We start from the raw sequence: 13,753 nt of genomic DNA on the forward strand, positions 1-13,753 counted from the left end.
AGAAGCGGGGAAGGAAGCAGACATGCACCGAGGTCGTTTTGGAGCCTGGCCCTAAGGCTTTGGAGGCCCCCGCTGCCCTGCAAATTAAGCGTCCTCATGTTCGGCCGGGCAACCCCACCAGCCGGCACAGACTAAAGAGGCTTTGTGGGCCCCAGGGGCTGTGGAGGCCTCGGACTTGGGCCCCGAAGTCCAGGGATACGGGCGCCTCTGGGAGGAAGGGGGCTGCACCGAACGAGCAGCGGGAAGCATTGCTGCTGCTGCTGCGCATTCGGAGCGCCGGGGACGGGCCGCCCTGCCTTCTCCGAGCCCGCTGCCTCGCCTCGCCTCGCCTCTTGTGGGACGAATATCCGGGCGGGGTTTGGGGGCGAGCTCCGCCACTTTGGGAGGAGGGCTGACTCCGCAGCTTCCCCGAGAAAGGAGGCCCGGAGCCGTTCAGCCTCGACGGCCGTCCTTTCGCTCGCTCCGTCCGCCCTCCCGGCGGCTGGAGGCCGTTTTTGAGCGCTTTGCGGGGAGAGGCGTCTGGCCGACTTCGACTGCCGGCGAGGGAGGGAAAGAGAAGCCCTCACTGGCAAGGAGAGAAGGACCCAGCCGCCTGCGAAAGCGGGGGTCCCCGAAGAGGACCGCTGAGTCTCCTCCTGGCAAGGGAGCCCCTCCGCTGCGTCGTGAATGGCGCCAAAGGGACAAGCCCCGTCTCCCGGCCACCCGTCGCATTTCAGCCCCCAGAACGTCAGGAGGGGGAGAAGAAAAGCCCCCCCCCCGCCACCCCTCCGCGGCCAGCGCGTTTAGAAGTTAAAATGTCCCGCCGTTGTGGAGCGGTGCGAGGTCGGGCGGCCCGGAGGTGGGTCGCTCGGCGGCGGGGCTGGAGACGCGATGGAGTCTGACAAGTGGAAAGCGGCCATGGGGGGAGACGGAACTTCAAACGCAGGACTCACTCCCCCTCCCCGCCCCCCGGCTTCCCAAGGAGGGGGGCTCTGGTGTGCCCGCAATTCCGCCTTCCTCTGGTTGGAAGCGGGGAGGGAGGGGGCTGCTTTCGGGGGGGGGCCTCCATCCGTGGCTGCCGGACACGTCTTAGGCAGTAACGGCAAGAAAGCGCACCCCACCGCCCCGAAAAATGGGGTTTGATCTGCGAAGCCGTTTCGAGGAGGCCCCTCCCCGCTAAGGGAGCTTCAGGAAGGGCGAAAAGCATAGAAGACGACCCCCCCCCACACACACACCCCAGCTCAGCCCTCGCCCCTTTGGCAGCAGAGGGTGCACCTGCTCTGTGTGTGTGTGTGGGGGGAGTCAGAGACCAAATTCTCCGTTATGGAAACTAGATGTGAAATTGAAATTGGGGGGGGGGACATACTCTCAGACCCCCCCCCACATTTTTGCAAGAGAGGCCGCCTGAGCCTCCAGCAGCCCCTCCCGCCTCTGGGATGCCTACCCTGGCGGGAGGGGGCGTCTCCTCTCTCCCCCTTCTCGGGTCGGAGCCCGCTCTTTTCTCTCCTTTGCAAACGGGGGGGGGGGCTCCTGTCTGTCTCCGCTCAGGCAAAGGCCTCGCTCCTCTGTTAGCCCGCTTTAGCGGCAGCTTCGGCTCCGACGGGGAACTTTGCCGTCGGGGCGGAGAGGAAGAGCCGACTGCCGCCGACGCCGCCGGTCGCGCGGCCCCGATCCTGCGCCGGCCTTTCCTTGAGGACAGGAGGGCGATGCCCGGCTCCCGATCCCACCTGCGCCTCTCACCGGCCCCTTCCCTTTCTGCCGGGCCCCCTCGTGCGTGGATGCACGCCTGATTCCGAACGGACTGGGTGCCCCCTCTCCCTGCCCCCCACCCACGACGGGAAGTGGTAGAGCTCAGAGGTAGACTGCCTCGCTGCATGGAGGGTTTGTTGAATATATTTTGGTGGTGGTGTTTCCCCCCTCCCGTTTCATTTCGTTTCGTTTGATTCATAGGGTTCTTTTTCTGTATCTTCGTAAATAGTAAGATGGCTAGCAGTTCTCGATGGACCCGCCTGACCCCCACACATCTGCCCCTTACTCAGCCTCGGTTAAAGTCGTCCAAGCTAGCCGGATCTCTCTCCTTCCACTTGCCAGCCCTCGCCTCGGCCTTGCTGTGGGGCGGGGGGGGCGGTACTGGTGAAGCAGGCTAGCTGGTGTGGCTCCTACGATGACGCTGCCTTTGCGGGGGTGGGGGCGAGATGCCAGCTCAGCAAGGGGCGAAGGGTGGCCCGTTGGCTGGTCTGCGGGGGGGGGAGGCCCCTGGGGGCCAGAGAGACAACTGGTGTGCCTGGAGAAGCGAGCCCCCCCCCACGCCTCTGCTGCCGAAGTCCCTAGCTCAGTTTTTCCAAACAGTCCCAGCTGCTGCTGCTGCTGGTGGTGGTGGTGTTTGCCCTCTGCCCGCCAGCGGGGCTGATGTGCCTAAGAATTCCCTCCCTCCTCATTTGACTCAACTCCCCCCCCCACCGCCCCACAACCAAACAGCCCATCTCTTCCATGAGTCCCCAGAAGATATTTTCTCCCCACAAAATGCCTTTCCTCTCCCCTGGGGGGGAAGTAAAGCAAGTGAAGTGTCGCTCCTCTCTCTTGCCTGCACCCCGGTTCCCAGCCTCTGATGGCACATGGCTTGTGAACCAGTGGAAAGGGGGCGCTCTGTCCGGGAGCCCCCCCCCGCCCCCCAGCCTTGGCTCTCCCAGACCTCAGACTCTGGAGAAAGCCCGCAAGCCTCTGGAGGAGCAAGACCAGGGAGACAGAGGCGCGGAGGCCGCTGCGAGATCTCGGAAGGTGCTGAAAGGCGAGGAGGCCATGGCCTGCTCTGTGGTCGACACCGACTCCTTGGCACAACTTCGCCTTCACCGCGCGCCCCCTCCAAAGGAACCCTGTCAAGCGGGCCAGTTTGCCGCAGCTCCCTCCCGTCCTTGAAGCACCTCGCGCCCTTTTCGGTCAAAGAGCACATGCATTGCTGTTGACCAGGGTGGGTGCCAGAACCCCGTGCACACCTACCCTGGCAAATTTCCCGACTACACTGGACTGCTCAGCCTTCAACATGGTGGGCAGCCCTTTCTTTGTGTGGCGGCGGGCTGCGGGGGGGGGGGGGTCCTCCCTTTCCTGGCGGCCAGCTACCTGTCCCAGCGGAAGGCCAACTTTTCTTTTCTCCGAGGTCCCTCCTGAGCTCCTGCTTCCAAGCCTCGCCTTTCTGGTCCTCGGGGTGGGGTGCGGGTGGGGGCTCTTCTGCCCTCTTTTTCCCTTGGGAAATCCCCTCTCCCAAACTGGCTCAGACCGGCTCCCCCACCCCCCACTCCCGCAGGGCAAGCGCCCATTGGGGACCCATTCAAAGGGTGTTGGGTTAGACAAAGGCAGCATTCATGCTTTGGCTCTGCTGGCCAGGGAACTGTTTTGCAGAGAAAGGAGACAAGTTTAGGCCAGCCGCTCTGGGCTGTGGTGCTGCGGGCAGTGAGCACACAACAGGCCCTGGGGTGGGGGCGGGGGGCCCGTGGGTCATCCAGGCACGAGGTGCTGCTCGCTGACTCTGGGGTCACTCGATGGTGGTAGTGGTGGTTCCTTCGCCTGGGCAGGCACACAGGCCACCACGGGTCCCTCAAGGCGGCAGACAAGAACTCTGCCACGGGTCCAGCCCTCTTTGTGCCACGACCCACATCTCCCCGCCGCAGCCATCCTGAAGGGGGTTGGTGGTGGTCTGAGGACCCCACGAGAGTCTGCTTGGCAGCAGGGGGTCCTTTTCTGTCCGTGATGGCTTGTGTTTTCTAGACAATTAAACGCTGAGCAAATGATTGATTGGGTGGATTCTGTGGGGATGAGGTGATTCTAGGAGATAATCCATGTGGGCGTTTGTGAAAGGGCCTGGTTTAAGACAGCAGTCTCTCTCTCTCTCTCTCTCTCTCTCTCCCTCTCTCCGCCCCCCCCCGGAAGAAACATGCCCAGATGCGAGGGAGCAGCTCCTGTTCACCCACTTCTGGGTTCAGTCAAGCTCTCCTTCCAGCCTGCCTCCGTGGCTTCCGTGGCCCCCTGACCCATGATTCCCCGGCCTCAGAACAAGAAGCTTTAATCCACCCATTTATTTTTAAGAACATCCTAACCAACTGATTTATGAGTTGGGGTTGATTAATCTCTTGATGCCATTTGTATGTGGATAAAAAAACCACCACTGTTCTGGAGCAAGCTGACTGTATCTTCCTGGTTTTGGAGAGGAGGTTCATCTGTTCCATGGAAGGCCTCGTTGTCTTAGAAGACTCATCCCCTCTATTTCTTTTTATTTTTTTAAAAACCACCCCAATATTTTAAATCAGTATCAAAACAGGAAATCCTTTGCAAGTTAACGCTTAATATAAAATGCTTCATTAGAAAATTAAAAACAATAGCATGAACTTCAGATAGAAGGGATTATACTTTTAGGATTAGAGAAGAGGTATCCTCTCTTCTTGGGCAGACAGGAGGATGCCTCTTCTGAGCTAGGCTGAGGTAAAAGGTAAAGTGTGCCTCTCGAATGGGCAACCTTCTGCTTGTTAGTCAAACATTTCCCCCTTGTGCCACTTAAAGTGACTAACGACTGAGATAATACCATAATTTTAAAAAGCACTTGTATTACAAATACAAAATTATTAAGTATTTGAAATATTAGATGTAAAACCTGCTGTCCAATGAAATAGAATTTGAAATTTAGTCTGAATGATTTTTCATCTGGTTTAAATGCTCTCTGATTTTAATCTTTTTATTATGTGTTTTTAATTTTAATGTAGACTGCCCTAACCCACTTTAGAAAGGGTGGTATATACATTGAATAAAATAAATACATCAACAAACAAACTGACTGAGAGCATCCTTTTAGTCAATTTAAAGCCTCCCCATCGATTAGTCAAAGAGAGCCATCAAGTAAATATTGCAGCCCTCCCTGTGTGCCTGGCTCCCCCTTTGCTGCCTTAACTGAGGTTCTCCTCTGTTCACTGCCCACAGAGGAGGCACAATGGCCCTGTGTAATGTTTGTGAACATTCTGTGTCATGTCTCCAACTCTACCAATGTCTTCAGCCTGCAGTTTAGGCTCTGAAGGCTTTCTAGCTGTGGCTGAACTACAAGTCCCATCATCCCAGCTGCAGTAAATTGTGGATGGGGGTGATGAGTTGAAGTTCAGCAACAGCTGGAGCACCCAGGTGGCCTGACCCTGCTCTAGAGCCACCAGCTGCCCATTGGGGGGGGCTGCCCCCCTTCCTTCTTCATCAAGCAGGCCTTCATCATCTTCTTCTTCCGGGAGGAGGCTATTGAGAGAAGCAGCAACCTCAGAGCGGTTCAGAGGTCAAAGGTGGGAGGGGGGGTTGAGTTGTCTCCCCCCCACCCCGATGTTATTGTGCCTGGCCATCTCCAACAAGCCCTATGCCCTGGCACAGGACATGCTTCTCTGGAGCCTCCTGACTCCCGCCCAAAAGCGAGGGGGGAGATTTAACTCTCTCAGGGGGACTGGAGGACGGCGGAAGCCCCTTCCCCTGAATTGAAAGCAAGACTCTGCAGCTAACCCCTCCCCTCGCCTTGCCTTGGGTCTTCTCAATACTTGTAAAATATGGCAGCCGGCTCAGAAGGAAGCTGCTCTCTCTCTCCCCCCCCTTCCCCCCACCCCACCTTTTCTCCCTCTTCCCCAGTGATGACTGATGGACCTCTTGTCGGTGCCGCTTGAGAGCTGAGAGCTGTGGAGAAATTCTTGCCCTTTTCTTTCAGCTGACAGGACTGGGAGTCCGAAGGGTGGTGGGGACAGGTTGTTCCCCCTCCTGACACGCCCCATCAGCTGCAGTGGGTGGCCCAGAGGTCCCCAGGGGAGACTGCGGGAGAGTCCGGGCACATTTATCCAGGGCTCCCCTCCTGGATCAAGGGCTGTTTCCCTGGCCCCTCTGGCTTTATGGGTGGGGAGAGGTCAAGTGGTTGCATTCAGCAAAGTTTCAAGCTACACAGGTCCTTATGGTGGGACAATGAAATTACGTTGGGAATCTGATCAGTCAAATGTTAATCAAAGTGTGCGTGTGTGAGAGAGAGAGACAGACAGACAGACATCAGGCTGGATCTTTCTGCTACTTCCAAAAACAAATGGGTTAACCCTTATGGTGGGACAATGAAATTAAGTTGGGTATTTGACCAGTCAAAATGTTAATCAAAACATTCACTTTATTATGTTGCGTGTGTGTACGCTTCTACTCATTCAGAAATAATCTAGTCAATGCTTATGGTGGAACAATTAACTTACAAAATAGATATATAACGACATATAAATTTTAGTAAATCGTTTCTATAAATGTGAATTCAGTTTGGCTTTTATTCTGGAGAACCAAGGCCAGCCTACTACAATTACGAATAATAAAGAATACATTAAAGCAAAGCAACAGCAGCGTATAGCTATTATTATTATCTCTTGTTTACACAGTCAGGCAGGTGTTATTGACTGGTTTGTTTTATCCAGACATCGAGTCCTTCCCAAGGACCTGGGATGGCTGGATTTTATTGTCAATGTTGTTGTTGTTGTTATAGAATATAGAATATAGGCTGTTCCCAGTAAAGCTGCTTTTTGTAATTGGCTGAGGGTGATTTCTGTGCCCCCCCCAATGGTGTTGAGGTGCTACACATTGGCCTTTAAAGGGAGGGGAGAGGTTTGGGGCAGGAGCTGTGGCTCAGGGCTAGAGCCCCTGCTTGGCACGCAGAAGGGCCCCTGTTCCCTCCCTGGCAGCATCTCCTGGTAAGGCTGGGAGAGACGTCTGCCCGCAACCTTGGAGAGCTGCTGCCAGCCCGGGTAGACGATACTGGAATGGATGGGCCGAGGGGCTGACTCGTATAAGGCAGCTTCCTGTGTTCAAAGGCTGTTGAACTAAGTCAGATGCCGGCCAGGTCTTCTCATGGGATCTTTGACAGTGACAATAAAATATTGGACTGGCCAACTGACTGGCTGGACCGTTGAAGAGGCAAGCTAAGAATACTGAATGACTCAGAACTAGATATTTGGGTGCCCATACAGCCCGCTTCCTAATTCCTGATCATTTTACATAATTTATATCACTTGTTCTTTGTAGGACACACTGTGCTGGAGAGCCAGTGTGGGGGACAGATCTGCCAGCAGCTTTCAGGGAGGGCAGTGAGGAATGGAGCCTCCTTTTACAGGGCAGTGTATCTTTGTCTACCAGATGCTGATGGCAAGCGGGATCTTTGTTCTGAGCCGGTGTGGCAATTTTTATGCCCTTTCTTAGGGAGAAGATGCCTGCTGTGCCTTTGGCCCTTAGAAAACACCCTGCACTTCCAGTGCCTGCAAAGCGGTCCCTGTCTGTGTGTCCCCTGCAATGTCTCTCTGTGGTGTTTATCACTCACTATTTGGGTGCTAAAGACAGAAGAGCCTGCAACATGTGAGGGAAACTGAGGCTGGGAAATCCATAGCAGCCTTGGACTGGCTGCAAATCCTTATTTGCTCAGCAGATTTCCAGAGGGATAAATAATTTGAAAGAAGGGAGGGCAGAGAGCGGCAGATGCCCATCAGAAGGAGATGGGATCCGTGATGACGGACAGTTTTAAAAGCCTGTGCAGATGTGCTGAGACAGCTGGATCAATAATTGACATTTTAACGCTCCTACAATGGATATTTATCTGATTTTTGTTGGTGGGGGGAGGTAGTTGTTTTGGCCTAACATGAGGCTTATGGGGATTTCCCTTCTCTTCAGCATATACATTTGGAAAATGGAGCACTGGAATGAGGCATACTGTTTTTTTAAAATTCCTTGTGGGTTTCCCCTTGATTATTTTATTTTAAGAGGGATTTTGTGTGTGTTATTTTAGGAGGAATTTTCTGTGTGTGGATGACTGTAGGTGCATATAATTAAACACACACACAAATCTGTGCATATATTTTGCTTGGCGTGCAAAGTGTAGTTTCGTTTTGTTGACTGTTGTCAGATTGCTTTGCCTCTGTGAATTTTTCCTTTCGTTTCCTTCGTGAATCTTTCCTCTTTTTTTGCCTTTCCTTTGTGAATTTTTAAAGCCATATGAGGGAGTCTGGATCTAAATTATCTGCCGTAAACACATGGAAAAAAGGAGCTTGCCAAACTGCTTCCTTCCAGGGAGTTTGATTCCCCCCCCCTTTTTAATGAAATGCAGATACGCAGAGTAACTTTAAATTTCTGGTTTGGAGTTGGGTGCCGGTGCTCAGACATCCTTGGATCTGTCCCACACTTCCAGTCAAGACAGAGGCAGAATATGCTGTCTCTCCCCCCATCAGTCTGAACAGTGTTTGTTTAATTGTGTGTGTGTGTGTGTGTGTGTGTGTGTGTGCTGTATTCTGTGCAGCCGAGTTGGATGGAAGGAATAATGCAGATTGTGAATGAGCTTCCCCAGGCTGGCTGGAGCGGACTCTGTGTGTGTGAATGTGGAGCTGCAGACGGCTTTGCTCTCCTCTTAGTGTCTGGAAACGTGGGAGGGGGACGAGCAGGCAAAGGCAGGCCAGGCCAGGTGCGGGGTGGAGTGGGGGGGATGGCCGCTCAGAAGCCCCCCCCCCCCGTGCCCCTCAAGAAGCCAAGGTGCAGGAGAGGGCTCTCCCGCAGCAGGGCAGTCATTGTACGGAAAGAAAGAGCCAGCCGTGCGGGAGCAGGAGGGCAAGACAATGCGTGCCCCAGTGCCTTGTTTCCGCTGCTGCACGCAGTTGTACTGACATGCTCTCTTCCTCCCTGTCGCCGCCAGCTTTGAGCTGTAACGAGAACGACGGCGACCACCTGGACCGAGACCAGCAATACCCCAGCAACCAGAAGACCAAGCGGATGAGGACATCCTTCAAACATCACCAGTTGCGGACAATGAAGTCTTACTTTGCTATTAACCACAACCCGGATGCCAAGGACTTGAAACAGCTGGCGCAGAAGACGGGCTTGACCAAGCGGGTTCTCCAGGTAAGGAAGGGGCGACCTCGGGGGGGGGGCTCCTGCTCTTGCGGCTCAGGTGGCCCCCTCCTGCTTGGCTTCTCCTCCCGGCTGCCCCTTTGGCACTCCAGGCCAGCTGAGGAGAGACGGGGGGCCTCTTGGGGGGCCAAGGGGTGGCCTTTGACCCTGCGCTGGTGTGCGCCTGGAGCCTGGCCTGGCTTCCTGACATGCAAGGGCGTTGGAAGGCAATGGATCTGGCCAGGGGGCCCCCCAGGGAGGAGGCTGCTGTTGTTGGTGCTCCTTCTCCGCCCCCCCTGCCGGGTGCCATAGTGACTGTTGCTGCTTCTGAGGCTTGCCGTGGCGCTTGTCAAGGCAGCGGAAGATTCCCCAGGCAGGCCGGGCTGTGTGTGTGTGTGTCTTGAGCAGGTGAGCCAGCTTGTGCCTGGGGAGGGGGGTGATGCAGGCTGCAGGCAGGAGGCCTCTTCTGGGGGCATCGCTGTGCCTGCAGGCTGCCGAGGGGCACTCGGGACACTTTGCCAGCTTCTGGCTGTGCCCTCTGGGTTTTGCCAGTGTTGTGGTTGGATTCCTGGCAACACACAGACAGAGCGCCTTGCAATGCTGTAAAGGTGCCTGAAGTGTGATGCATCAGTCAGAATGGAACACGGCGCCCTTGGGACTCACTGTGTTCTTCTGTCCCCTGGGGGGAAGCAGAGGTGGGGACCTGAACAGGGCACGTGTGTGTGTGTGTGTGTTCATTTGTAGACTCTGGAGCAGCTCTGCCTCCTCGCTCCATGTGTGTGTGGATAATGCATGGATGCACTCTGAACATGGAGGGTCTGTTGCTGCACTCATGGGAATTGATATGAGCTGATGCTGGAAAGCCACAGCAGGCCCCGCCTGAGGCGCAGCGGTGCTTTGGACAGCAGCTGGGGCTGCCAGCCCAAGGTTGCAACCTTATTCTGGATTACTTAACACCATCTCACCAGTGCAAAAGTTGAGACCCCCCCCGCCCCCCATCCCAGCTTTGCTTGGCAGCATGAAGAGGTGAAGTCAGCGTGTGCTGAGCCAACCCTTTGGCCCATCTGCACAAGCCATGCCTCCTCTCCCTCGCAGCAGCACTTTGAACTGGAGTGACTGCCAGGATCGCGGCTGGGGCCTTTCCCCTCCTCCTCCCCCCCCCCCAGCCCCTACGTGGTGGAGGAAAGGCTGAGGAGGTAACATGCAGGCTGGCTTGAGCCCCAGGACTTCTCACTTCTGAAGGATCAGGTGGTTGACCACAAGGCGCTTGAAAAGTGGGCTGTGCAAACGGGGTGATGGTGGTGGTGGTATAGCTCTTGCAGGGAGCAGCTGGGCTATGCCAGCTTGGAGTCCACACAGGGCTCTGTGAGCCCAGAGACTTTCTTGGCCAGAAGGGGGCACTGAGTACCACCCTCCTCGGCCACTTAGGCAGGAGGAGGACATCTAGGCGAGAGAAGGTGGTGTGTCTGTGAGATCTCTGGCTCTCCAGAAGAGTCCCGCGGCCTGTGTGATGAAACCCTTCTTGGCGAGAGCAGAGGTCTGCTTTCCCCTCTGAGCCCGTGTGGAGTTTTCCATTCCGCTGCTCCTGGCAGCATGGCGGCTTGCATGCACGGCTCCTGCCTCTCTGGGTCAAAGGAGCTGGCCGAGCGGACTCCTTAGGCCGGGTCCTGCCTGGACACGGAGGGCCCAGCTGGGTGCCACTTGGGCCTGTTTTCTTGCTGGCTTGCTCCTGCCCAGGGCTGCTGCTCCCCTGGCTGTGCACGGACGGCCCGGCAGGTAAGCTTCCTTGCATGGAGCCGGACGCCCAGAGTCGGCGGCAGCGGCAGGCTGGAGGGTGGACACGTCGACCGAACTCCGCCTTTGTGCAAAATGTCCCTGCAGCTGCAGCTCAGAGGCTGCCAAGGCCGGACCCCGCCGGGCGATGCCTGGCCGGCTGTGCAGGACGGAGCCCCTCCAGGGAGCCAGAGGCAGCCGAACTGGGGCCCTGCTCCTCGGCCTCCTTGGGGCCAGCTCAGGCCTCACGTTCTGGAGGACCCTGCGAGGGACTAGCCAGGAGTGCCATGTGGAGGACGTGGTGGCAGCTCTCCAGGAGAGCCTGGAGGAGGAGGCGGGCCGGAGTGGGCGGAAACTGGGCCCGGGGTGAGGTGGCCGGAAGGTGGTGGAAGATGCTGCCGCTCCGCCGCTGGGCTGGATCCGGTCACTGGCCGGGAAAGAACGTCGAGAAGAAACACGCCAGGCCTGTCGACAGCATCCCCGGAGAGCAAGGCTTGCCTGCCTGCTCTGTGTCCACGGGGACACGGAGGAGGCGCCGAATGTGGTTCTGGCGGCAGAATCCAGCTGCCCGGAAACCGCAGCTCTCATCAGTGATGTATTTTAAATCAAGTTTCTGTCCCTCATGGCTGCAGAGAGAGGCCTGAATGTTTGTGGGCCAGGCCTGCTGGGATCTCTGAGGCCAGAAGAGTGGCGGGGATCAGGCTTGGCCGGCCTGCCGGCCTGTGATGGGCTTCTCCCCTCTCTCAGTCACTAGCAAAATCAGAAATGGTGGGGAAATACATTTCTACAACCCTGAAGAAGAAATGAAATAACTGACGAGAACTGAGTTATTACATTAAAATAGCTGAGGACAATTTGCATCATTTCTCCAGTAAATCGCAGTAGTCAACATCTGGATTGCCTGGTCCATGGGCTTTGTTATTTTAGGAAAAAAGTTGGCATCACCCTGGTTCAGGGGGGCCCAGACCCAGCTAGTGGTGTCTCCTTGAAGGTTACGGAGGGGGTCAGGTTTCCCGAGGGGCAGCTTTTCTCTGTGACAAGCTGCAGCTGCTGAAGGGGAGGGGCCTGACCCTTCTTGCCTCCAGACCCCTTCGGTTCCTCATCCTAAGACAGCAGCCCTTGAATGTCCTTCTGGATCCGTTCTGTTTACACAACTGAAGCATGAATAGGCGGCTGGCGTGGGCTGAAAGGTTGTCCACGAACTTGGGCACGACTGGGGGTCCTTCATTTGGCCCCTTTGTCCTGGGCTGAACATATACATAGACTTGATTACTGCCATGCGCTCTATGTGGGGCTGCCCTTGTATGGCGTCCGGAAACTGCAGTTGGTCCAGAATGCAGCAGCCAGGCTGGTCTCTGGGTCGTCTCGGAGAGACCATCTTACTCCTGTGTTGAAGGAACTACACTGGCTGCTGATATGTTTCCGGGCAAAATACAAGGTTTTGGTTATAACCTATAAAGCCCTAAACAGCTTGGGCCCTGGGCGTTTAAGAGAACGGCTTCTTGCCTATGAGTCCTGCCGCCCATTGAGATCATCTGGAGAGGTCCGTCTGGAGTTGCCACCAGCTCCTCTGGTAGCTACTTGGAGATGGGCCTCCTCCATTGCTGCTCCGAGGCTTTGGAAGACGCTCCCTGCTGAAATCAGAGCCTCCCCCTCTCTGACAACTTTTAAAAAGGCAGTCAAGACACATTTGTTCACCTAGGCTCTTCATGAGATATTGTTTTAATTGTGTTTTTAATAGTTTTCACCTTTTAAAATTTTAAACGGTTGTCATGTTGTAACCTTTTTATTTGTTGGTTTTGTTGTTTTGTTTTGTTTGAAAACCGCCCAGAGATTCGCATTCCGGGCAGGATGCAAATATGTCAAATAAATAAATAACGGCCTTGTGCTGTGCCTTAGACGTTGGCTCAGCTGGCTGGGCATTGTTGATAGTACCAACCGGCGGTGGCTTTCTGGGGCATTTCTCAGCCTACCTCCCGTGACACAACCCTGTCCCTGGAGATGCTGCCAGAGGTACAGCCGGGGCCCTGCCAGGGAGTGATGCCCCCCCCCCCCGCCCACATGATGAGCGCCTTCAAACAAGAGCCACTTTGTTCTCCCCAGGAGAGTCCACGCCGCACCACAGAGAGCCCCCAGAGGCCTGCGAATGACCCCGGCTAATACCACTCCAGGCTCACGGCTGAAGCAAGCCCTGAGATATATTTTCTTCGGGGGACAAGTGGTGTGATCACAGGATAATTCTTGAACAGCACAACCACTGGATCGTGGCCGTGGCCGGCTGCAAGGCTGAGCAGGGTTGAGAAGGATTTGGTCCATGCCTGGCAGAGGTGCCGTGGCTTTCAGCCGTTGCAGACCCAGGGCTCAATTTAATCCCCCACCAGATCCCGGCGAGTGTCCCCCCCCCCCACACACACACCCTGTCCAACGTATCATATTTAGCCAAATCCCAGGGGAAGGGGAGCCACGGACGGAGAGAGGGCCAGCTTTCCTCTCCTCCTGGTGGGCTCCCCAGAGGCATCTGGCCGGGCATTGTGGGAAACAGGCCTGATCCAGCAGGGCTCTTCTTCTGTCCTCGACCCACATCTTGGATGGACCTTGAGGCAGGAGATGTGTTTCCTGGAAGGCTGGGAAGAGGTTGTCTCCAGTTGTGGCGGACATGATCCGCGTAGCAAGAGGCAGTCACTGGGTGAGCTCTGCAAGTCAGGGCAGCCGGCTTTTAAATGCAGGCCTCTGAAACTGAGAAATGCGGGAGGCGACGTCTTGCCTGGCTGGTGGAGAAGTGGAAGAGCAAGCTGCAGTTGCTAAATGCCCCTGTGTCAGGCTGCTGTTAAAAGCACAGCAGCAGGGAAGTGGAGGAAGTTGGCAACCCTGGGCATTCAGGTGCTCTTCCTTCCTGCAGCAAGGATGGTTCCAGTCACCAGGAGGGAGGGCTTGGTGACCCCTCAGAGTGTCGGCAATGCCACCCCCCCCCCGCCAGGAGTAAGGCACATATGCAGTGTGGGGGGGGTGTCCAGATGCCACCTAGCCACAGGGGGGTGCTGCTATTGGGGCACAGAAGAAGGCGGCATTCTTGTGCAGTGGGGCGTGGGGGGGGCTGAGC

General features: G+C 56.0%; 1 protein-coding gene across 3 annotated transcripts in view; it reads left to right on the forward strand.

The window, feature by feature from the left end:
• The window catches only part of LHX2 (LIM homeobox 2), a 33,121-nt gene that overhangs the window by 14,145 nt on the left and 5,223 nt on the right, over positions 1 to 13,753 (forward strand). For all 3 annotated transcript variants that reach the window (XM_053282526.1, XM_053282523.1, XM_053282524.1), the window contains exon 4: positions 8,687 to 8,892. In XM_053282526.1, the coding sequence (XP_053138501.1) occupies positions 8,687 to 8,892 (206 nt within the window). The remainder of the gene's footprint in view (positions 1 to 8,686; positions 8,893 to 13,753) is intronic.

The sequence above is a fragment of the Hemicordylus capensis genome, chromosome 17 (assembly GCF_027244095.1).
Source record: "Hemicordylus capensis ecotype Gifberg chromosome 17, rHemCap1.1.pri, whole genome shotgun sequence".
Classification (NCBI taxonomy): Eukaryota; Metazoa; Chordata; class Lepidosauria; order Squamata; family Cordylidae; genus Hemicordylus; species Hemicordylus capensis.